This window comes from Coregonus clupeaformis, chromosome 17 (assembly GCF_020615455.1).
Source record: "Coregonus clupeaformis isolate EN_2021a chromosome 17, ASM2061545v1, whole genome shotgun sequence".
Classification (NCBI taxonomy): domain Eukaryota; kingdom Metazoa; phylum Chordata; class Actinopteri; order Salmoniformes; family Salmonidae; genus Coregonus; species Coregonus clupeaformis.
The window spans coordinates 70856479-70883108 of NC_059208.1; the positions used below are offsets into that span (position 1 = coordinate 70856479).

At 43.5% G+C, this 26630-nt stretch overlaps 1 protein-coding gene across 1 annotated transcript; it reads right to left on the minus strand.

Moving 5' to 3' along the window:
• Positions 1-585: 585 nt before the first annotated feature.
• Positions 586-26221, minus strand: LOC121585940 (eukaryotic translation initiation factor 3 subunit H). The gene is made up of 8 exons (XM_041902292.2): positions 26074-26221; positions 19874-20030; positions 16599-16766; positions 11324-11423; positions 9954-10103; positions 5121-5241; positions 1510-1642; positions 586-1026 (listed from the first exon to the last, which is right to left on the minus strand). Exons 1-8 carry the CDS (start codon positions 26179-26181, stop codon positions 929-931), a joined length of 1035 nt encoding a protein of 344 aa, XP_041758226.1. The 5' UTR covers positions 26182-26221; the 3' UTR covers positions 586-928.
• Between the last annotated feature and the right edge of the window lie 409 nt (positions 26222-26630).

Genomic DNA, 26630 nt, shown 5'->3' on the forward strand with positions numbered 1-26630 from the left:
CACAACATATGACAAGTCCTACCTTTACTGCTGTGCCTCAGCTGGTGGTCAGTGTGTGTCGAATGTCAGCCTCTGTCGGAGTTGTGTAACACGGATTGTAACATTACAATATTCCAGCGGTTGGTGCTTTCGCAGTGCAGATAGTGTAGGTAGATAATTATTTAATGATCAACACGGCCTGACAGCTTCATTAAAACTGGGATCTATGTCCCAAACGGCACGCACTACGTTTGACCACAGTCCTGTGCACTACACAGTCATGTCCTGTTGCTTTGTAACCATCAGGACCAGGGTGTGATGTATTGGGTGATCAGTTAGCACCCCCTATCCCAGGAACAGAAAGAGGAGGAGGCTGCAGCTTCATAAACAGAAGGACATACCAGCATAATACTGTACAGGGAGGAAACATTGGTGTTATTGTAGTCAGCGTAGGCACCGTTATTCTATTGGACACACATACACTTATGGGCAGTTTCCCGGACACAGATGATGCCTAATACTGGACTTTGGAGAATCTCCATTGTAAGTGTGTTTCAGTCCGGGACAAGGCTTAATCTACATGGATAGACATACAGAGAGTCAAAATAATGGGGGGAGATGCAAAGCTTTTATTAAGTTACAATAATATTCAAACTCAAAATCTTTCTCTGGAGAACCTGGAATATGCTTTCTTAATAATGAATAATAATAATGTTGTTTTAAAAAAAACATGCAGGTTTTTTAACGTTTTTTTTTAAATCTCGCATCATCACATCAATCCTCCAGTCATAGGATGCGTCCCAAATGGCACCCTATTCCCTACATAGTGCACTAGTTTTGACTAGTAGTGCACCATAAATGGAATAGGGTACCATTTAGAACACAGGCCTATATTGATCATTCTGATTGGGTGGGAGGGGCATCTCCATCTCCTCCTCTTCCTCCTCTTCTAGCTGTTGTGTCCCTGAAGGGCCTCAGCCATGAAGAGCTTGCCAAGGTTCTGAGAGGTGAACTCCTTCACATTCTGGCAGTAATTGTTAATTTGCCCTGTTTGGTGGAAACACACACACAACAAATGAGTATGAATCACAGTAGGAGCACATCAGCAGTACTGCAGGTAAATTAGTTGAATGTTGTGACAACGGTCGTGTCCAAAAAAGTCATCATATCCCCTAAATAGTACACTACTTTTGACCAGAGCCCTATGGGTTTCCCTATGGACCGTAGTCAAAAGTAGTGCACTATAAAGTGAATAGGGTGCCATTTGGGACGTAACCAACCATCAGAGAGACAGCAGGCAGGCAGGGATGTTAGATGAAGTCTATAAAGATCAATGGAACTCTAACATAATGGAGAGATGAGGGAACAGAACAGAGGAGGGGATAGATACCTACCAGGGAGAGAACAGAACAGAGGAGGGGATAGATACCTACCAGGGAGAGAACAGAACAGAGGAGGGGATAGGTATCTGCTAGGAGGAGGGAAGGTGTGTGGGTGCGATTCTACAAAGTGAAGTGTGTGTGTGTGTACCTGCGATGAGGAGAGTGTCCATGCGAGGAGGGGGCTGGGGAGGTTTGAACATCTTGGTGACATCTTCCTCCGGTAGAGGAGTCTCTCCTCTGGTCTGTCTCTGTGCATTCTCCTGCTGGCGCCGCTGGGTATACTGGGGGGAGATAGAGAGAGAGAGAGAGAGAGAGGGGAGGAGAGAGAAGAGAGAGAGAAAGAGAGAGAGAGAGAGAGAACAGCTATAAAAATCTAACAGACAGGGATGGAGTGATTTGTGTTGGTATACGACAGTGTAAATCAGTGATGTGCTGCGTGTCAGAACCTAAAAGCCTTTTTAATTTGGGGAGGCAGAGCAGAGGACACAGGTTGGTGGTGGGGTGTAGATGGTAGGAATCTACAAGTACCTGGATACACATACAAAGCCTGTCAAGCCTGCCAGAAACTAACATCACAATATTCATGTATAACTAGGTTGACATATGAGAAATTACTTCTAGTTTGACATGAGAAATGACTTCTAGGTTGATATGAGAAATGACTTCTAGGTTGACATGAGCAATGACTTCTAGGTTGATATGAGCAATGACTTCTAGGTTGATATGAGCAATGACTTCTAGGTTGATATAATTTCAAATATTTTACTGAGTTACAGTTCATATATAGAAATCAGTCAATTGAAATAAATTCATTAGGCCCTAATCTATGGATTTCACATGACTGGGCATAGGCCCACCGACTTGGGAGCCAGGCCCACCCATTGGGGAACCAAGCACAGCCAATCAGAATACGTTTTTCCCCATAAAAGGGATTCATTACAGACAGAAACACTTTTCAGTTTCATCAGCTGTCAGGGTGGCTGGTCTTCTACGATTCCGCAGGAGAAGAAGCAGGATTTGGAGGTCCTGGGCTGGTGTGGTTACACGTGGTCTGCGGATGTGAGGCCGGTTGGACATACTGCCAAATTCTCTAAAATGACGTTGAGGCGGCTTATGGTAGAGAAATGAACATTCAATTCTCAAGCAACAGATCTGGTGGACATTCCTGCAGTCAGCATGCCAATTGCACGCTCCCTCATCTTGAGACATCAGTGGCATTGTGTTGTGGGACAAAACTGTACACTTTAGAGTGGCCTTTCACTGATCCCAGCACAAGGTGTACCTGTGTAATGATCATACTATTTAATCAGCTTCTTGATATGCCCCACATGTCAGGTGGATGGATTATCTTGGCAAAGGAGAAATCCTCACTAACAGGGATGTAAACAAATTTGTGCACAACATTTTAGAGAAATACACTTTGTGCATATGGACAATTTCTGGAATATTTTATTTCACTTGACATGTTGCGTTTATATTTTTCTTCAGTGTATATGAGAAATGACTTCTAGGTTGCTATGAGAAATGACTTCTAGGTTGCTATGAGAAATGTCTTCTAGGTTGCTATAAGAAATGTCTTCTAGGTTGATATGAGATATGCAAACTGGTGTTTAGTGCTCCATCACAAAAGGCACCATTCCATGCTCCAGCCACCTCTATATTGGGACCCTCACATTACATTGTATTCAGTAGCAGTAGCTAGTACCAAGCCTCCATCTCCCTGGTATAGTGGATAAATCAACAGTTATATTATATAGTAGCAAGCCTCCATCTCCCTGGTATAGTGGATAAATCAACAGTTATATTATATAGTAGCAAGCCTCCATCTCCCTGGTATAGTGGATAAATCAACAGTTATATTATATAGTAGCAAGCCTCCATCTCCCTGGTATAGTGGATAAATCAACAGTTATATTATATAGTAGCAAGCCTCCATCTCCATGGTATAGTGGATAAATCAACAGTTATATTATATAGTACCAAGCCTCCATCTCCCTGGTATAGTGGATAAATCAACAGTTATATTATATAGTACCAAGCCTCCATCTCCCTGGTATAGTGGATAAATCAACAGTTATATTATTTAGTACCAAGCCTCTGCCTCCCTGGTATAGTGGATAAATCAACAGTTATATTATATAGTACCAAGCCTCCATCTCCCTGGTATAGTGGATAAATCAACAGTTATATTATATAGTAGCAAGCCTCTGCCTCCCTGGTATAGTGGATAAATCAACAGTTATATTATATAGTAGCAAGCCTCCATCTCCCTGGTATAGTGGATAAATCAACAGTTATATTATATAGTAGCAAGCCTCTGCCTCCCTGGTATAGTGGATAAATCAACAGTTATATTATATAGTAGCAAGCCTCCATCTCCCTGGTATAGTGGATAAATCAACAGTTATATTATATAGTACCAAGCCTCCATCTCCCTGGTATAGTGGATAAATCAACAGTTATATTATATAGTACCAAGCCTCCATCTCCCTGGTATAGTGGATAAATCAACAGTTATATTATATAGTACCAAGCCTCCATCTCCCTGGTATAGTGGATAAATCAACAGTTATATTATATAGTACCAAGCCTCCATCTCCCTGGTATAGTGGATAAATCAACAGTTATATTATATAGTATCAAGCCTCCATCTCCCTGGTATAGTGGATCAATCAACAGTTATATTATATAGTAGCAAGCCTCCATCTCCCTGGTATAGTGGATAAATCAACAGTTATATTATATAGTACCAAGCCTCCATCTCCCTGGTATAGTGGATCAATCAACAGTTATATTATATAGTAGCAAGCCTCCATCTCCCTGGTATAGTGGATAAATCAACAGTTATATTATATAGTACCAAGCCTCCATCTCCCTGGTATAGTGGATCAATCAACAGTTATATTATATAGTAGCAAGCCTCCATCTCCCTGGTATAGTTGATAAATCAACAGTTATATTATATAGTACCAAGCCTCCATCTCCCTGGTATAGTGGATCAATCAACAGTTATATTATATAGTACCAAGCCTCCATCTCCCTGGTATAGTGGATCAATCAACAGTTATATTATATAGTAGCAAGCCTCCATCTCCCTGGTATAGTGGATAAATCAACAGTTATATGATATAGTAGCAAGCCTCCATCTCCCTGGTATAGTGGATAAATCAACAGTTATATTATATAGTAGCAAGCCTCCATCTCCCTGGTATAGTGGATAAATCAACAGTTATATTATATAGTAGCAAGCCTCTGTCTCCCTGGTATAGTGGATTTGGCCAGCAGCTTCCCTGCAGGACAGTCAGGACGAGTCCCAAATGACACCCCATCTCCTAAATAGAGCACTACTTTTGATCAAAACTCAATAGTCCTGGTCAAAAGTAGTGCACTACATAGGGAACAGGGTGCCATTTGGGACGCAGCCTCAGTCACAGAAGGCCTGGTTAGGGTGGTTCAGCAGAGAGGAGTGAGAGACTGGGGAGAGGGGGGAGCTAGGAGAACATGATGGATCATGGAAGTAACAGCAGGAAAGTTTAGAGGTGATGTTAGTGGCTCCCTCTCCTTTCATTCACCCTCCCTCTCTCCCTCCCTCTCTGGAGGAGAAGAGGATGAAAGGAGAGGACTCCCTGTGGACGCCCCTCTAATAGAATCACTGTGAATCACTGTATATTATCTCATTATCAACTACAATGTGTTGATTACATTCTCATCATGATAACAGAGATAATGTGTGTGTGTGTGTGTGTGTGTGTGTGTTACCTGGTGTTTCTGCTGCTGCTGCTTGCTGAGGTTACGGCTGTAGGTGTTGTACTTGACGATGTCCTGACTCATATCATCCACTCTGTCCATCAGGAGCTGAAGAGACTTCTCCAGGTGGTTACTGAGGGGAGATGGACAACACATGAGATTACATTCTCCAGGTGGTTACTGAGGGGAGATGGACAACACATGAGATTACATTCTCCAGGTGGTTACTGAGGGGAGATGGACAACACATGAGATTACATTCTCCAGGTGGTTACTGAGGGGAGATGGACAACACATGAGATTACATTCTCCAGGTGGTTACTGAGGGGAGATGGACAACACATGAGATTACATTCTCCAGGTGGTTACTGAGGGGAGAAGGACAACACATGAGATTACATTCTCCAGGTGGTTACTGAGGGGAGATGGACAACACATGAGATTACATTCTCCAGGCGATAACTGAGGGGAGAAGGACAACACATGAGATTACATTCTCCAGGTGGTTACTGAGGGGAGATAGACAACACATGAGATTAGTGGTTCTGTCCCAAATGGTACCCTATCCCCTATATAGTGCACTACTTTTTGACCAGAGCCCTATGGGGAATAGGTTGTAATTTGGGATACAACCCTTGTCATGTTCCCCAGTTGAACACTTTAACATGAACACGACAGGGGGAGACCATTGTTCATAACGCACTCGGTCTTCTGCATGTTTAATGAGGGACCACTGTCAATCAATAATGAAATATATACCGAGCATTCGTTCCAAATGGCACCCTGTTCCCTAGATAGGGCTCTCTGGTCAAAAGTAGTGCGCTATATAGGGAACAGGGTGCCATTTGGGACGCAGACAGCTCTAAATGGATCAAAGCACCTCAGGGGAATCTCCATTATCACAGTTAGAGAGGGAGTAGTGAGGGAAAATAGCTTTTTTTAAACACAGAAGTGCCTAGGAGTAGGGGGCAGGGAAGTGGTCCATTAGGGGTTCACTAAGTGGACTAAAACAAACATGGTTGGTAGTTTATCTACAAAGTGATCAGGAGGTAGTGCCAGTGTTTTCCATTAGCTACTTTTTCCACTTAAATTAACTAGGCAACTTTTCAATTCGCTAGCCAGAAAAAAGTCTGCAGAGCCCTCTCCCGCTAGAATGAACGATTTGCATCTTCTAGCGATCTATTGACAGGACAGGCGCCTGTCAGCCACAAAGTGAGCGATGACAGTCTGCCGTCTGTCCCGCCTCTCAGTACCTGGGTGCTCTGTGGTTGGTCAGATTTCTTCACACTGAGGGAGAAAGCATGACGCTCCATCGTCTCAGTGAATTTGCACGTCTCATTTAATGTGGTGACGATTAGTCTAAATCCTCTTATTGTTTTTCTGGATCATTCATTTATTTTCTTCCACGTGTTTCATATGCAGCCGCGAAAGCGTTGGCGTTATGAAGCGTTGGCGTTATGCTGTTTACTGTGCTTTGATTGATGAACAGCAAGCTTGACTAGTTTATTAAAAAGGTGTGGAACTGACTGAATAAAGTCGATCTCATATCCTTGCCATCCATAAATCACACAACGTAGTTACAGTATATATGTGTTCATGATATCGCAACGAGACAGTCAGCTAAAGATCTTGTTTGTATTTTCCATATGAAGTCCGTCAGGACTTAAAGTGAGTGACTGGTCAGTAACCGAATTGCATCGGTGAGAGAGACGTTCATTTGGCTCCCTAATTTTCTTACTGGTAGGCTTTTTGGCGATTATCTGCAGATAAATTATGAAAACATTCGATAAAGATGGTGAATCCTCCTCACTGCAGGAACAATACGTAGGCCTAGTGAAGAGAGCTTCGCTCTGGTCCAAAATATGATAAAATAAAACTGATTAAATCAATAGGCCTATATCAATATCTTTGAAAATACCATATAAGTATCATTAGCTTTTAAAATATTTTAATCTAACTTTTGACAATGGAACAGTCAACTGCTGCTTTCTGTGTAGCAAAGCCCATGTTAACATCTGTTTTATTCTTCAATCATACTTGTATTACAGATAGCTGAGAAAATGCCTCTTAAAAGTTAGTTTGAAGCCTGTGGAAGTCAGCAGACTCTTACATGATTCTTTAAGAATAAATCTGTGGGTCAGTTGCTAAACAAGTATTTTCTTTAAATAAATGACATACTGCAATTCAAAGAGTTGCAAACACGTGTTGAAATTCTTTCAGTAATTTAACTTCTCTTAACACATACAGTGCCTTGCAAAAGTATTCATCCTCCTTGGCGTTTTTCCTATTTTGTTGCATTACAACCTGTAATTTAAATGGATTTTTATTTGGATTTCATGTAATGGACATACACAAAATAGTCCAAATTTGTGAAGTGAAATGAAAAAAATAACTTGTTTCAAAAAATTCTAAAAAATAAATAACGGAAAAGTGGTGTGTGCATATGTATTCACCCCCTTTGCTATGAAGCCCCTAAATAAGATCTGGTGCAACCAATTACCTTCAGAAGTCACATAATTAGTTAAATAAAGTCCACCTGCGTGCTATCTAAGTGTCACATGATCTGTCACATGATCTCAGTATATATACACCTGTTCTGAAAGGCCCCAGAGTCTGCAACACCACTAAGCAAGGGGCACCACCAAGCAAGCGGCACCATGAAGACCAAGGAGCTCTCCAAATAGGTCAGGGACAAAGTTGTGGAGAAGTACAGATCAGGGTTGGGTTATAAAAAAATATCTGAAACTTTGAACATCCCACGGAGCACCATTGAATCCATTATTAAAAAATTGAAAGAATATGGCACCACAACAAACCTGCCAAGAGAGGGCCGCCCACCAAAACTCACAGACCAGGCAAGGAGGGCATTAATCAGAGGCGACAAAGAGACCAAAGATAACCCTGAAGGAGCTGCAAAGCTCCACAGCGGAGATTGGAGTATCTATCCATAGGACCACTTTAAGCCGTACACTCCACAGAGATGGGCTTTACGGAAGAGTGGCCAGAAAAAAGCCATTGCTTAAAGAAAAAAATAAGCAAACACGTTTGGTGTTCACCAAAAGGCATGTGGGAGACTCCCCAAACATATGGAAGAAGGTACTCTGGTCAGATAAGACTAAACTTGAGCTTTTTGGCCATCAAGGAAAACGCTATGTCTGGCACAAACCCAACACCTCTCATCACCCTGAGAACACCATCCCCACAGTGAAGCATGGTGGTGGCAGCATCATGCTGTGGGGATGTTTTTCCATCGGCAGGGACTGGGAAACTGGTCAGATTTGAAGGAATGATGGATGGCGCTAAATAAAGGGAAATTCTTGAGGGAAAACTGTTTCAGTCTTCCAGAGATTTGAGACTGGGACGGAGCTTCACCTTCCAGCAGGACAATGACCCTAAGCATACTGCTAAAGCAACACTTGAGTGGTTTAAGGGGAAATATTTAAATGTCTTGGAATGGCCTAGTCAAAGCCCAGACCTCAATGCAATTGAGAATCTGTGGTATGACTTAAAGATGGCTGTACACCAGCGGAACCCATCCAACTTAAAGGAGTTGGAGCAGCTTTGCCTTGAAGAAAGGGTAAAAATCCCAGTGGCTAGATGTGCCAAGCTTATAGAGACATACCCCAAGAGACTTGCAGCTGTAATTGCTGCAAAAGGTGGCTCTACAAAGTATTGACTTTGGGGGGGTGAACAGTTATGCACGCTCAAGTTCTGTTTTTTTGTCTCATTTCTTGTTTGTTTCACAATAAAAAATATTTGGCATCTTCAAAGTGGTAGGCATGTTGTGTAAATCAAATGATACAAACCCCCACAAAAATCCATTTTAATTCCAGGTTGTAAGGCAACAAAATAGGAAAAATGCCAAGGGGGGTGAATACTTTGGCAAGCCACAGTATGGACCCAGAACATACTTCAGCATCTGTTCTGTGTATTTTAGAGACCCATTTAGTCATTTAAAAAATGTGTTTGATTTAAAATGTTACCTTTAAGAAAATGTTTCTGTTTTTATAAAATACATATTTGAAGAACAAACAATTGTGGCAATTCATATCTTGCAGTAAAGTAATTAACCTTGAGAAGACACGGTTAAATGTTCAACCTTTTTTTAATGTTCTTACTTTGAAAATAGTCCTGAACAAATAGTCCTACGCGATATCCAAAACTACTAACAATACACCGAATTCATACATTTTCAGTCATTTTAATTGTAGACACAATACCACAACTATTTTTTCCAATCCGGGAGGTAAACTCAAAAGTATTCAATAATTTAGCTGTGTATTTCAGATGGAATCAAGGCATTAGAATGTACCAGAGGCCACCAAAATAGAGGTTGTTCGGTAAAAAGCCTGGCTGGCTATTTTTTATATTTGGCTGGCTACTCCATGTGCTTGTGGAAAACACTTGAGTGTAGGGGGGTCGAGTGTAGGGACTTTGGGTCAATTTGGGATTCAGAAGTGGACTAAGATGGACATGGTTGGTTAGATAATAGACAGTATGAGACAGCCAGAGCACAGCACCACGCCTTTACCTGCTGGACAATAAGACACTGACAGAAACAACGTTCACGTAGACTTCATAATTAACCCCTAGACACTAACCCCTACATATTTCCTAGAACTAGAAAACAAGCAAATCGACAGTGCCACCACTGACCTGCTGGACAATAAAAGTATGACGACCACAACGTTCAGACAGCTCTGTACTGACCGGCTGGAGAGGTTGAGCAGCTCGTGTTTGTCAAGTACAGTAGACTTCTCTAGCTCCCACATCAACCCCTAGCTCCTACCCCCTACCTTCTAGGGCACTAGGATAGACGGCTCCAGCACCAAGTCACGTACGTACCTGCTGGAGAGGTTGAGCAGCTCGTGTTTGTCGGCCACAGTTGACTTCTCCTCTAGCTCCCACATCAGAACGTTGATCAGATGGGAGTTCTTGATCACAATGGGAACCTCCTCAAACATGTGCTCAAAACCAATCATGGCCTTCTTCAATCTGGGGAGAGAAAATAATCAGTTCAGTTCAATTCAAAAGTCAATTACATTCAATTAAGTTCAATTCAATTCGATTTGATTGCCAGCTCTGAAATAAATTAGTTTAATGTACTAAATTTGCCATGTGCGTTTATAAAGCTGGATCCTGTTGACAGCAGTCGTGGTAAACTGAAGGTAGAGACAATTCAACAGGAAGTAGTGCCAGTCTCTCTTCCTGACTTTCATTTAAAGATCACAAAACACCAGCTTATAAAACATCAAATACCGCCACATGAAAGACACCATCATGGAAAAGTGAAGCACTTCTTTGAAATAATATATTATTCAGATTCTCCCCATAATAATGGTGGTGAAATGAGTCTTCAATAGGGGTGATATTGTCCTCCTGGCCTTTCAATCAGTAGCGTATTGAGAGACACTGATGAGGTAGGTAGGTAGGGGTGGGTGTGTGTGTGGGTGGTTAGGTAGGGGTGGGTGTTTAGGTAAGAGGGTGTGTGTGTGTGTAATTATCTTTGAAAGACAGGGTTGTTTATTTTTTGGCTGAGTTTATTTTATTTTAAAATCCTAAAGCTGTTATTTTCTGGTCAATTTAATACCAGTCTGCTGTGATTCCTTTTTATAAACTCAGATTGTGGGAACTCAGATCTTTTTCAAATGGCTCTCATTACGCATTATTCAGATGCAATTTAAAATCAATGGCCAACAGCCTGAGGGTCAAAGCCAGCCAGGCAGTGGATAAACACTGCAGTATAGTTGTTTGGCAGCCCCAACACACACTAGTAATAAACCACTATCACATCACTAACAGCTTCTGATGAGGCTCTCCTTGCCCATGGGGAAAATAACATCATGCATTTGAATCTTTTGAAGGGAGTTTCAAAAGCACAGCATTGATGCTGAATTCTTATTCGGAAAAGGTGCAGTTGGTATTTGTGCCTGTGTGTGTGTCTATGTGGTATGTGTGTGTGTCTGTGTGGTGTGTGGTATTGATGGCTTTTGGCAATTCTCATCCAGCTTCTGAAGTGGAGCCTGGTGCCTGTGTGTGTGCGTCTCAGTCGCTTCTCCAGGTGTGTGTGTGTGTGTCTGTCTCCGTGTGTGTTGGTGCATGTGTGTGCCACTGTGAATCCTCCTACCGTGTGTGTGTGTGTGTGTGTGTGTGTGTGTGTGTGTGTGTGTGTGTGTGTGTGTGTGTCTCTCTCGGTCTGTGGTGCCTGGGCTCACCCCTCAGCTGAGAAGTCCTTCTCTTTGCAGATCTCCATCAGTTTGGGTGTTAACCTGTAAGCCTTCAGGGACAGGGAGCCCTGGGCTGTCTTAATGGGATCTAGTGGGGGGGGGAGAGAGAGACAGAGAGAGAGAAGAGAGAGAGAAGCGAGAAAGAGAGAGAGAGAGAGATGTTAAGATTAAAACAAAGGTCTTTAACATTCTATCAATTCGGAACACCACACAATAAGACTTAACACATACACAACGTATAGGATCTAGAGAGGAGAGAAACACAACGTATAGGATCTAGAGAGGAGAGAAAAACAACGTATAGGATCTAGAGAGAGGAGAGAAACACAACGTATAGGATCTAGAGAGAGGAAAGAAACAATGTATAGGATCTAAAGAGAGGAGAGAAACAACGTATAGGATCTAGAGAGGAGAGAAACACAACGTATAGGATCTAGAGAGGAGAGAAAAACAACGTATAGGATCTAGAGAGAGGAGAGAAACACAACGTATAGGATCTAGAGAGAGGAGAGAAACACAACGTATAGGATCTAGAGAGGAGAGAAAAACAACGTATAGGATCTAGAGAGAGGAGAGAAACACAACGTATAGGATCTAGAGAGAGGAGAGAAACACAACGTATAGGATCTAGAGAGAGGAGAGAAACACAACGTATAGGATCTAGAGAGGAGAGAAAAACAACGTATAGGATCTAGAGAGAGGAGAGAAACACAACGTATAGGATCTAGAGAGGAGAGAAACACAACGTATAGGATCTAGAGAGATGACATAAACAACGTATAGGATCTAGAGAGAGGAGAGAAACAACGTATAGGATCTAGAGAGGAGAGAAAAACAACGTATAGGATCTAGAGGAGAGAAACAACGAGAGAGGAAAAACAACGTATAGGATCTAGAGAGGAGAGAGAAACACAACGTATAGGATCTAGAGAGAGGAGAGAGAAACACAACGTATAGGATCTAGAGAGATGACATAAACAACGTATAGGATCTAGAGGAGAGAAACAACGTATAGGATCTAGAGAGAGGAGAGAAACACAACGTATAGGATCTATAGAGGAGAGAAACAAAACGTATAGGATCTAGAGAGGAGAGAAACAAAACGTATAGGATCTAGAGAGATGACAAACAATGTATAGGATTCTAAAGAGAAACACAACGTATACGATCTAGAGAGGAGAGAAACACAACGTATAGGATCTAGAGAGAGGAGAGAAACACAACGTATAGGATCTAGAGAGAGGAGAGAAACACAACGTATAGGATCTAGAGAGAGGAGAGAAACAATGTATAGGATCTAGAGAGAGGAGAGAGAAACACAACATATAGGATCTAGAGAGAGGAGAGAAACAACATATAGGATTCTAAAGAGAAACACAACGTATAGGATCTAGAGAGGAGAGAAACACAACGTACAGGATCTAGAGAGGAGAGAGAAACACAACGTATAGGATCTAGAGAGGAGAGAAACACAACGTATAGGATCTAGAGAGAGGAGAGAGAAACAACATATAGGATCTAGAGAGAGGAGAGAGAAACACAACATATAGGATCTAGAGAGAGGAGAGAAACACAACGTATAGGATCTAGAGAGAGGAGAGAAACACAACGTATAGGATCTAGAGAGAGGAGAGAGAAACACAACGTATAGGATCTAGAGAGAGGAGAGAGAAACACAACGTATAGGATCTAGAGAGGAGAGAAACACAACGTATAGGATCTAGAGAGGAGAGAAACAACGTATAGGATCTAGAGAGAGGAGAGAGAAACACAACGTATAGGATCTAGAGAGAGGAGAGAGAAACACAACGTATAGGATCTAGAGAGGAGAGAAACAACGTATAGGATGCAACGTTCCACCCAGGGCTGCTGGCTGGCTAGTGGCTATTGCTACTGACTTTGTAACACCTTTTGCTTAGTTGTTTCGGTGGGCTGGCCCTCATCTGCTCTGTAAACAAAGTATTCCCATAGTTCGCATCTGGAACCAGTTATGTCAACTGGAGGTATGATGTTTCCGTTTGAAGAAGCCATGCTGCGGGAATTCTCTCTTCTTGTGCTGTCTCAGCTACATGAGCAAGGCCAAGTAGCCTGGCGAGCTCACTACTGCCGCTTTGAAGATGCATACAAACTACTAGACAGACTCCATCCTCTCAATCCTTATAGGACATAAGACACAAGTACCGAAAGTAACAAAAATGATAGTACCGAACCGTTTTTCATGTTCTAGTATTGAAAAAGGACAGAAGTTTTGGTATACCGTGCAACACTACTGACAAGTAAACAGAAACATTGTTTGTTTACTTCACCTCTGGGAAAGATCTAAGTTGACTTTGATTCATACATGTCAATGAACCCATTTGATTCATACACGTCAATGAACCAGTTTGAGTCATACATGTTAATGAACCAGGCGTTTAAAAAGCCTTTATCCCTCACTACTCCCTCTCTAACTGTGATAATGGAGATTCCCCTGAGGTGCTTTGATCCATTTAGAGCTGTCTGCGTCCCAAATGGCACCCTGTTCCCTATACAGCGCACTACTTTTGACCAGAGAGCCCTATATAGGGAACAGGGTGCCATTTGGAACGAATGCTCGGTATATACTTCATTATTGATTAACAGTGGTCCCTCATTAAACATGCAGAAGACCGAGTGAGTTACGAACTGCTGGCCTTCCTGACACAAAGGCAGGGAACATTAGTCTCTCCTGTCATGTTAAAGTGTTCAACTGTTAAACTGAGGAACATTTCCCCATAGAGCTCTGGTCAAACGTAGTGCACTATATCAGGAATAGGTTACCATTTGGGACAGAACCACGGTCATCCCTGAAGATGTCTGTGGACAGGGGACTAATGGAGGAAGATCTGTCAGAGCAATATCATGAGGATGTAATGTTCAAGTCTATCGTATTTAGACCATCATGAAGACTTCCTGAATCACAGCTCCTGACAGAGGAGCAGAGTACATGGCCTGGGTCATGTGATCAAACCTAATTGATGTACAGTGCCTTCACAACCCTTTACTTTATCCACATTTTGTTGTGTTACAGCTTGATGTTTTGTCAATGGCCTACACACAATACCCCCATAATGTCAAAGTGGAATGATCTTTTCTACACATTTTGCATGGATGTCTGTTACTTGAACTCTGTGAAGCATTTATTTGGGCTGTAATCTGATGTGCAGTTAACTCTAATTAACTTATCCTGTGTAGCAGAGGTAACTCTGGGTCTTCCTTTCCTGTAGCGGTCCTCATGAGAGCCAGTTTCATCATAGCGCTTGATCATTTTTGCGACTGCATTTGAAGAATATCAAATTTCTTGAAATGTTCCGGATTGACTGACCTTCTTGTCTTAAAGTAATGATGGACTGTCGTTTCTCTTTGCTTATTTGAGCTGTTCTTGCCATAATATGGACTTGGTCTTTTACCAAATAGGGCTATCTTCTGTATACCCCCCTACCTTGTCACAATACAACTGATTGGTTCAAACGCATTAAGATGGAAAGAAATTCCACAAATTAACTTTGAACAAGGCACACCTGTTAATTGAAATGCATTCCAGGTGACTACCTCATGAAACTGGTTGAGACAATGCCAAGAGTGTGCAAAGCTGTCAAGGCTACTTTGAAAAATCTCAAATATAGAGGAAAACTTGTCTCAGTCTGCTTTCCAACAGACACTGGGAGATGAATTCACCTTTCAGCACTAACACCTTGCTGCATCTTAACAGCAGTATCACTAACAACTTGCTGCATCTTAACAGCAGAATCACTAACACCTTGCTGCATCTTAACAGCAGTATCACTAACAACTTGCTGCATCTTAACAGCAGAATCACTAACACCTTGCTGCACCTTAACAGCAGAATCACTAACACCTTGCTGCATCTTAACAGCAGTATCACTAACACCTTGCTGCACCTTAACAGCAGAGACAACAGTATCACTAACACCTTGCTGCACCTTAACAGCAGAATCACTAACACCTTGCTGCATCTTAACAGAGACAGCAGTATCACTAACACCTTGCTGCACCTTAACAGCAGTATCACTAACACCTTGCTGCACCTTAACAGACACAGTATCACTAACACCTTGCTGCACCTTAACAGCAGAGACAAAAGATCACTAACACCTTGCTGCATCTTAACAGCAGAATCACTAACACCTTGCTGCATCTTAACAGCAGAATCACTAACACCTTGCTGCACCTTAACAGCAGTATCACTAACACCTTGCTGCACCTTAACAGCAGAATCACTAACACCTTGCTGCACCTTAACAGCAGTATCACTAACACCTTGCTGCATCTTAACAGCAGAATCACTAACACCTTGCTGCATCTTAACAGCAGTATCACTAACACCTTGCTGCACCTTAACAGCAGAGACAACAGTATCACTAACACCTTGCTGCACCTTAACAGCAGAATCACTAACACCTTGCTGCACCTTAACAGCAGAGACAACAGTATCACTAACACCTTGCTGCATCTTAACAGCAGTATCACTAACACCTTGCTGCACCTTAACAGCAGAGACAACAGTATCACTAACACCTTGCTGCACCTTAACAGCAGAGACAACAGTATCACTAACACCTTGCTGCACCTTAACAGCAGTATCACTAACACCTTGCTGCATCTTAACAGCAGAATCACTAACACCTTGCTGCACCTTAACAGCAGTATCACTAACACCTTGCTGCATCTTAACAGCAGAATCACTAACACCTTGCTGCATCTTAACAGCAGTATCACTAACACCTTGCTGCATCTTAACAGCAGAATCACTAACACCTTGCTGCACCTTAACAGCAGTATCACTAACACCTTTCTGCACCTTAACAGCAGTATCACTAACACCTTGCTGCATCTTAACAGCAGTATCACTAACACCTTGCTGCACCTTAACAGCAGTATCACTAACACCTTGCTGCACCTTAACAGCAGAATCACTAACACCTTGCTGCACCTTAACAGCAGTATCACTAACACCTTGCTGCATCTTAACAGCAGAGACAGGAGTATCGTGTGTGTCAGGGTGGATATGTCAGCTATGTGTGTCAGGACTGTGTGTGTGCGTCTCTCTGTGTGTGTGTGTGTGCGCGTGTGTCAGGTTGGATATGTCAGCTGTGTGTGTCAGGACTGTGTGTGTGTGTGTGTGTGTGTCAGAGGTGTGTGTGTGTGTGTGTCAGAGGTGTGTGTGTCAGAGGTGTGTGTGTGTGAGAGGTGTGTGTGTGTGTGTGACAGATGGATTACTTACCGTAAATGAGCACAACAGACTCCTCGATGGCGTGCTGGTAGCTGAACTGAGAGTCTAGCAGGGCCCGGCTGACAAATGATCCATAATAGGTTGACTGGTACCAGCCCACATGAAGATGGTCAATGTTCACATGACGTAGAGAACGCATCATCTCCATCTGGTACTGGACTAAAGGAGGAGAGGAGAGAGGGTGTGGGTGAGAAGGGGAGGTGGAGAGAGAGGGGAGGGAGGGAGAGATGGAGAGAGATGAGCTTGATCACCGGTCTGATGCAGCATAGTAGCTACATGGATGAAGCATGGTGGCTCCATAGCTGAAGCATTGTCACCTGTCTGATGCAGCATGGTGGCTCCATGGCTGAAGCATGGTGGCTCCATGGCTGAAGCATGGTCACCTGTCTGATGCAGCATGGTGGCTCCATGGCTGAAGCATGGTGGCTACATGGCTGAAGCATGGTGGCTACATGGCTGAAGCATGGTGGCTACATGGCTGAAGGATGGTCACCTGTCTGATGCAGCATGGTGGCTCCATGGCTGAAGCATGGTCACCTGTAGGATGCAGCATGGTGGCTACATCAATGAAGCACGATCACCTGCCATGGCTGAAGCATGATCACCTGTCTGATGCAGCATGGTGGCTACATGGCTGAAGCACGGTCACCTGTCTGATGCAGCATGGTGGCTACATGGCTGAAGCACGGTCACCTGTCTGATGCAGCATGGTGGCTACATGGCTGATGCACGGTCACCTGTCTGATGCAGCATGGTGGCTCCATGGCTGAAGCGTGGGGTTTCTCCTCTGCATTGTGAGCTAATGAGCTAATCATTAGCTAGATCCAGTGCTTCATTTGAGCCAGAGCCTGCCGGAACAGGATCCGGCATCTCTCAGTTTTGGACTTTCGTTCCGGAACCTATTTGCCAGGACCCAGTACCTCTCGTCGGTGAAACTGGAAAGCTTATTTAGGACTATAATTTCCTCATAAATTCGTCAGTTATTCTGCGCTCTGGCACACTCAGATGAGAGTGCTCTGAAATCGGAGTAGATAGCCAGAGCGAATTTACGACCGCACCCGTAGTATAAACCAGCCTTCAGCCTTGAAATGGTTGTTTAGTACATAGCCTCACATGTGAATCCTTAAAGAGATGGGTGGGGCTAAAGCTTAAGAGGGTGTGAACGATGCTGAATGGGTGTTGACAAAGAAGAGCTCTCCAGTATGTACCAAAACATTCAAGGGCCATTCTCTCAAAAGTGAGTTTACAAGTTTATAAACTTTCAAAGCAGAATTACTTTCCCATTGTTCCTCAACTGTAGTGTATGATATATCATTTACTTTTATCCAATGTAAAAAACACAATTTCAAATTTTGCTACATAAGACCGAATCGAGCCAGTCGGTCACATATACCAAAGAAAAAACGCCACCTGCTGGAGAAGACAGATTTTGGGGCCAGATATCCGGTCATGGCTAGAAGGGATCTAGCTTTTGTCAAATTAACATCAGATTTGACATTTCGTAGCAGGTTAGATGAATTTACGCAGCAGGTTAGAATTAACGTGGCATGTTAGGATAATTAGGTTAAGGTTAGGAAAAGGGTTAGGGTTAGCTTAAACGCAAAAACCATCAACTTCTCACATTAATTTGACAAAAGCTAGAACCTTTCTAGCCATCTCCCAGTTATCCCTCCCGCTGTGCCTCTTCCTCTCTGGTGTGACTCACACATTTCAGTTCATTACTAACGCGCCGCCCTTGGGCAAATCAGTTTCATTTAGTAAATGCCAGATCTCTATGGCAAGACGCATCATTCACCCAAGTTGCGTCAAAATTGGAGACCGATCCACAGTCCCCCTCCCCGATTTCATCGCAGGGGACAGTAATGCTGTAAGAGCTATCCTTGATTGTGGTTAGTGCTAACCGGGATCCTTGGTACGTCTCTACCCTAAATCCTAACCTTAACCCATATAAAGGTCAACTTCAAATGGGGTAATGTCAGAGTTGGGACATCCCAAGGATTCCGGATAGCAAGGACCTCGATTTTGTACCCTGTTGTGATTCACACCAAATATGTTGTCTTCTCACACTATTCAAACCCCACAATCAAATAAACAGCTTATTAAACTCTTAGCCTATAGATCACATATTGCAAACAAATAATCTGAACATCATGTCAGTACAAAACTCCACACATATTATGGCATTTATGTGCATCCTTGACAATCGCTAATCAATATCCAAAAATACCACGTTTTTTTCCAAGAACCTAAACATCATCATCTTCTCTCTATTGTGGCACCAATGTGAGGCTTTATGTCAGGGGAAACAGTGTTGCAGTAGTCTAGTGTGTGGGGTTATGGCAGGTGAAACAGTGTTGCAGTAGTCTAGTGTGAGGGGTTATGTCAGGGGAAACAGTGTTGCAGTAGTCTAGTGTGTGGGGTTATGGCAGGGGAAACAGTGTTGCAGTAGTCTAGTGTGTGGGGTTATGGCAGGGGAAACAGTGTTGCAGTAGTCTAGTGTGTGGGGTTATGGCAGGGGAAACAGTGTTGCAGTAGTCTAGTGTGTGGTGTAGGAATAACGACAAGCAAACCTGGGGTTTTGTGTTCACATTGTCCTCACAAAACTGGTCTGAAAGGACCAAGTATGAAAACACCTTAATAGTATGTCAAACTATTTGGTCTGTAGTGTACCAGTATGTCTTAGTGGAAGCATATCTAGCCAAGATGATATCAGAATACTGACACAGGGTTTCCCGGGGTCTGCTGCAGGGGAACCCCATAGGGGCCTTATTAACTAAGGGGAGTGGCAGAGACCAAATCCTACCAGATACCTCTGGATCACTGCTATACACTCACTAGTAGTCACTACCACACAGCCATTACTCCCTAGACAGCCCTACCAGATATCCCAGGGTCACTGTTCTACAGTCACTACTACTGACAGCCCTTTAATTGACTCCCTACCTACAATACATCCTTACCCCGATACTAACGACCTTCAGCAACCTTTCATGCTTTGGTATTTCCCAGAATTCAGGACAGTAGCTTGTTAGTGAGAGCCACGATTGGAGACTTCTCCCTTCCTATAGTCAGGCTACGCTGTCAGTCAGGTGAAGCAGCAGGGGCTCCGGTCAGAGGAATGCTCTCTGATGAGGTACTGACTGACACACAGACCTGACAGACAGGAGACATACTGAGAAACACTTGAACATTCAGAACACACACTCTAAGAAGAGCAGTAGGTTACCAATTCAAAGCACAAACACAAGGTCCTCTAGACCACGTACCTTCATCAAAGTCAGCGTCGTCCTCGGTGTGTTGAGGGAAGGGGAAACAGTTGGTGATCTCTAGCCGGTCCTCCACCACCAGGCCCAGTAGCACACCCTGAACCACCTCACTGCCCTGGCCCTCCTCCTGGTAATGCTTGATCATCTTCAGGACCACCTGTAGGAGGGGGGGGTGAGATGATTTCAGAAAGGGCAAGACAAAGTATTTCTAAGAAACCAGCCACTGTAGTGGATTATTGGTTTTCACTGGACTCAGAGAATCATTCTGACTGTGCTGCTACTAACACAACATGGACACGTTATCCCCAGCCTTGCATGGCTTCTCTGGAAGAGTTGGACAAAGAGCCAAATGAGAGATGCCCTTTTTGATGGAGTGCCAGATTTCAGCTCTCATACTGAATCAGAGACACCATGGATGGATGGCAGGGCAGAGGCCTGCTGCTATGTTGTTCCAGAGAGAACACACTGGGGATGAGGAAGATCAAGTGAAAAGTAAGGACAACAGTGTGAATAAACAAGAGTAACAAGCTGAAAACAACAAGTCAGGGAGTTTGTCAAGCATTGGAAGTAGCTAACTGAGGCTTCTACCCAGATTACCTGTTAATCTGGTGTAACGCTAAATAGAACTGTTGGTAGTGGCCTCCATGCAGGGCTGGGCCACACGGCCTCCATGCAGGGCTGGGCCACACGGCCTCCATGCAGGGCTGGGCCACACGGCCTCCATGCAGGGCTGGGCCACACGGCCTCCATGCAGGGCTGGGCCACACGGCCTCCATGCAGGGCTGGGCCACACGGCCTCCATGCAGGGCTGGGCCACACGGCCTCCATGCAGGGCTGGGCCACACGGCCTCCATGCAGGGCTGGGCCACACGGCCAAAATAATCATAGCTCAATTTTTTCTAATTCATGGGCGATTCACGAAATGCAAAAAAAAAACTGAACAAAAATATAAACGCAACATGTAAAATGTTGGTCCCATGTTTCATGAGCTGAAATCCCAGAAATGTTCCATACGCACAAAAAGCTTATTTCTCTCAAATTTTGTGCACAAATTTGTTGACATCCCTGTTCGTGAGCATTTCTCCTTTACCAAGATAATCCATCCACTTGACAGGTGTGGCATATCAAGAAGCTGATTAAACAGCATGATCATTATACAGGTGCACCTTGTGCTGGGGACAATAAAAGGCCACTAAAATGTGCAGTTGTGTCACAACACAATGCCACAGATGTCTCAAGTTTTGAAGGAGCGGGAAATTGGCATTCTGACTGCAGGAATGTCCACCAGAGCTGTTGCCAGAGAATTGAATGTTAATTTCTCTACCATAAGCTGCCTCCAAAGCCGCTTTAGAGAATTTGGCAGTACGTCCAACCGGCCTCACCACCGCAGACCAAGTGTAACCACGCCAGCCCAGGACCTCCACATCGGGCTTCTTCATGGGATTGTCTCAGACCAGCCACCCAGACAGCTGATGAAACTGAGCAGTATTTCTGTCTTTAATAGTCCTTTTGTGGGGAAAAACTCAGTCTGATTGGCTGGGCCTGGCTCCCCAGTGGGTGTGCCCCTGCCAAGTCATGTCAAATCCATAGATTAGGGCATCATTTATTTATATGAGCGTTTATGTCCGCTTGTTCTCATGTTGTATTTTTGGTCTCGTCTCCTTCGCTCCTTCTGTGCTGTGCACCTTCCCATTTACACCAGAGATCTGTATATAATGAAGAGATGCACCTCCCCATTTACACCAGAGATCTCTATATAATGAAGAGATGCACGTCTCCGCCCTAACAATGGGAGTCGTTGCCCCAAAGGCAGGCGACAAGCTTAGGTCCAAAATAAGCCCATAGAAACACATTGGCCTTATTTTGGACAGATTTTAGCGAGAGTAAAGCCTCTTGCTTCGCCTCTTCCTCTATGGTTTACACACACCAAGCCCCTCCCCCTGCCTCTCACGCCAACAAAGTTGAGAGATCACATCTTCGTCTCTGACGAGCGGTTTCAACTCGCTACTTGCATTTGAGGTTTGGTCCAACAGAAAATCTGTGATATGGACACCAAAACACAGAGACATTATTTTACTGTAATAGAGAAGTCAACATTTATAACGATACACTTTTTATGTCTCAACTGCTCAAATTGAGCACAGATCAGACACTACCAAAACGAAAGTATCAATGAACATTGATTCTGGGAAATTAATGCTCAGTTTGTCATACACAGCATTGGGGTACCACTAGCAGCATTTTAGCCAAAGACTGTTAAACTAGCTGTCTAGTCTGTGTTTTATAAATGTGCAATAAGCATAAAACAATTATTAGGAATTGGCAACTCGTTCTCATTCTGAGAAATAAGGTAGGCCACTTGATTTCAACATCTCAACAAAGTGGACAGGCTAACACGCTTTTCAAACAGTTGGAGACCGATTGATGGGTGTGTTCATAACAATTCAACTGTTTAACATTGTTTGCCAGCAAATACAGTGCATTGGGAAAGTATTCAGACACCTTGACTTTTACCTCTTTGTTACGTTACAGTCTTATTCTAAAATGGATTAAAGAAAAAAAAATTCCTCACCAATCTACACACAATACCCCATTATGACAAAGCGAAAAGAGGTTGTTATAAATTTTTGCACATTTATAAAATAAAATAAAAATACCTTATTTACATAAGTATTCAGACCCTTTGCTATGAGACTCAAAATTGAGCTCAGGTGTATCCTGTTTCCATTGATCATCCTTGAGATGTTACTACAACTTGATTGGAGTCCACCTGTGGTAAATTAAATTAATTGGACATGATTTGGTAAGGCACACACCTGTCTATATAAGGTCCCACAGTTTACAGTGCATGTCAGAGCGAAAACCAAGCCTTGAGGTCGAAGGAATTGTCCGTAGAGCTCCGACACAGGATTGTGTCAGGGCACAGATCTGGGGAAGGGTACCAAAAAATTTCTGCAGCATTGAGGTTCCCCAAGAACACAGTGGCCTCAATCATTCTTAAACGGAAGAAGTTTGGAAACACCAAGACTCTTCCTAGAGCTGGTCACCCGGCCAAACTGAGCAATCGGGGGAGAAGGGCCTTGGTCAGGGAGGTGACCAAGAACCAGATGGTCACTCTGACAGAGCTCTAGAGTTCCTCTGTGGAGATGGGAGAATCTTCCAGAAGGACAACCATCTCTGCAGCACTCCACCAATCAGGCCTTTATGGAAGAGTGGCCAGACAGAAGCCACTCCTCAGTAAAAGGCACATGACACGCTTGGAGTTTGCCAAAAGGCACCTAAGGGACTCTCAGACCATGAGAAACAAGATTCTCTGGTGTGATGAAACCAAAATTGAACTCTTTGGCCTGAATGCCAAGCGTCACGTCTGGATTAAACCTGGCACCATCCATAAGGTGAAGCATGGTGGTGGCAGCATCATGCGGTGGGGATGTTTTTCAGCGGCAGCTACTGGGAGACTAGTCAGGATTGAGGGAAAGATGAACGGAGCAAAGTACTGAGAGAACCTTGATGAAAACCTGCTTCAGAGCGCTCAGGACCTCAGACTGGGGCGAAGGTTCACCTTCCAACAGGACAACGACCCTAAGCACACAGCCAAGACAACGCAGGAGTGGCTTCGGGACAAGGTTCTGAATGTCCTTGAGTGGGCCAGCCAGAACCCAATCAAACACTTCTGGAGACCTGAAAATAGCTGTGCAGCGACGCTCCCCATCCAATCTGACAGAGCGGATCTGCAGAGAAGAATGGGAGAAACTCCCCAAATACAGGTGTGCCAAGCTTGTAGCGTCATACCCAAGAAGACTTGAGGCTGTAATCGCTGCCAAAGGTCCTTCAACAAAATACTGTGTAAAGGGTCTGAATACTTATGCCAAAAAACAATTTTTTATACATTTGCAAAAAAATCTAAAAACCTGTTTTTGCTTTGTCATTATGGGGTATTTTGTGTAGATTGATGAGGGGGGAAAACGATTTAATCCATTTTAGAATAAGGCTGTAATGTAACAAAATGTGGAAAAAGCCAAGGGTGAAGGGCGTGACATGCTGGATGCTTCTATGAAAATGTTGTTGATCAGTAGGCTAATATAAGTCCCACATGGAAGGCAAACAGATTGTCATCTGTAGCACCATAGACTCCACTGACCAGCCAAAATAACCTCAATAACTCAATGCATGACACACACTCCTATTGAATATGCATTCACCTGTATTGTGAGTAGGCCTACGCCATCTTAATTTACCCAGTTTATGAAGTGATTTACCATTCAAATAACATTATTACCATTATGTTGTTATGTACTTAGATTGGTACAAACAAAGTCACATGTGTTGTTTGGTTTTAAAATGGATGCATTAATGCATAACATGGCTGTCTCTGGGAAATGATGTCAAACATTTTCAAATGTATTGATGCTGAATATTGGCCATCGGCCTCTTTAACCCCCAAAAATCAATAGTTCTCTACTTATCTCCCTCACAGCAGTCAAGCAACGCATTCCACCAAGAGTCCTTCACAATATAGTTTGGTTGGACCACGACTAGACCTCGTTTCAAATGTATGAAGAGATATGAAAAATGTATGCACTCACTAAGAGCCAAACGTCCCATCACTACTCTGCGTCTGCACACTTTGTCAGACCCCCCACCTACACGATTAAAGTAGTTGACCTATTTTGAGATCAAAGTGGCAAATATCACCGAAAAGTTAAGTGTGAGCTTTTTTTGTTTGAGTAATGTGTGTTTTGTTCTGTGGACACAGTAGGGGCCACTTCTGGCACTGACTGTCAGTCGTGTGTTCTGTGTGATGCCTGGACATGAATGTGCCTCAAATTGACAGACATGGCAACATCTCTCTTTGAACTATGCATGTGTTCCCATGGCTACAGACTAGCTACATACAATGACCAGACCGCCTACAGGGAGGAGGTGAGGGCTCTGGGAGTGTGGTGCCAGGAAAATAACCTCTCACTCAATGTCAACAAAACAAAGGAGATGATCGTGGACTTCAGGAAACAGCAGAGGGTGCACCCCCCTATCCACATCGACGGGACCGCAGTGGAGAAGGTGGAAAGCTTCAAGTTCCTTGGCGTACGCATCACCAACAAACTGAAATGGTCCACACACGCAGACAGTGTGGTGAAGAATGCTCAACAGAGCCTCTTCAACCCCAGGAGGCTGAAGAAATTTGGCTTAGCACCTAAAACCCTCAAACTTTTACAGATGCACAATTGAGAGCATCCTGTCGGGCTGTATCACCGCCTGGTATGGCAACTGCACCGCCCACAACCGCAGGGCTCTCCAGAGGGTGGTGCGGTCTGCCGAACACATTACAGGGGGCAAACTACCCGCCCACCAAGACACCTACAGCACCAGATGTCACAGGAAGGCCAAAAATATCATCAAGGACATCAACCACCCGAGCCACTGCCTGTTCACCCCGCTATCATCCAGAAGGCGAGGTCAGTACAGGTGCATCAAAGCTGGGACCAAGAGAATGAAAAACAGCTTCTATCTCAAGGCCATCAGACTGTTAAATAGCCATCACTAGCACATTAGAGGCTGCTGCTGCCTATTGAAATCACTGGCCACTTTAAAAAATGGAACACTAGTCACTTTAATAATGTTTACATATCTTGCACTACTCATCTCATATGTATTTACTGTATTCTATAATATTCTACTGTATCTTAGTCCATGCCGCTCTGTCATTGCTTGTCCATATATGTATATATTCTTAAATTCCATTCCTACAGTTGTGTGTGTATTGGGTGTATGTTGTGTAATTGTTAGATATTACTGCACTGTCGGAGCTAGAAGCACAAGCTTTTCGCTACACCCGCTATAACATCTGCTAAAACACGTGTATGTGACAAATACAATTTGATTTGATTTGGTTTGAGATGGATATTCTGCCATATGGAAGGAGTCACATCACTTCTCCATCATTTTCTAGAGAAAATGGCTAACTACCTAACGTTAGCTACAAGACCGTGGTCATTGTCTGGCAATCGGGTTTTTGTCACAACAACAAATGTAGACAGTGATACTATCCAACCACATTTTACAGTTAGGACACATTCCATCCACCGCGCTTTTGTGTCCGCCATGATGCTAAAGCTAGCTAGACTAGCCAGACTTTCGAGCCTGCCTACCCTGTCCCACAGCCTCCAAAACAGAAAGAATGAACCTCCTAATTAACTCACCAGACCCTCGATCTGAATTTGCTTCACAGGAGAATCCAAAGTTGCTCCCGGAGACGTGGAAGCCATCGGGGCAGTTGGTGTCGAAGTTGATTCCTTGCGAGTAGCCATTCTAAAACACGCGAAAGGAGGGAAGAAAGAGCGGGTGGGACAGAGTGCACCGCCTTTCTACGCTTGGGTAAATGGCTACATAATAAATAGTTCCGAGAGGAGAGACATTATTCAGAGAGTAGATACAGTCTGATCTACATACAGTATTTCAAGATAGATACAAACTCCTTGTCAATGCTTTATTGCTGCCATCACATAACAATTAATTTCATAAGGAAAAGTTGTTCAACCTCTCTCTTTTCCATACCTATCAACAATAAGTTATCTTGAGGAGAAGAATTTGATGCCAAGTGCCCACTCCTCATCAGAGCCAGCCTTAGCCTTTCCCCCCCACCATGTGAGCAAAACATTTTAGCGGCCACCCTCTTTTTATTTATTTTACCTTTATTTAACTAGGCAAGTCAGTTAAGAACACATTTTTTTTACAATGATGGCCTACACCGGCCAAA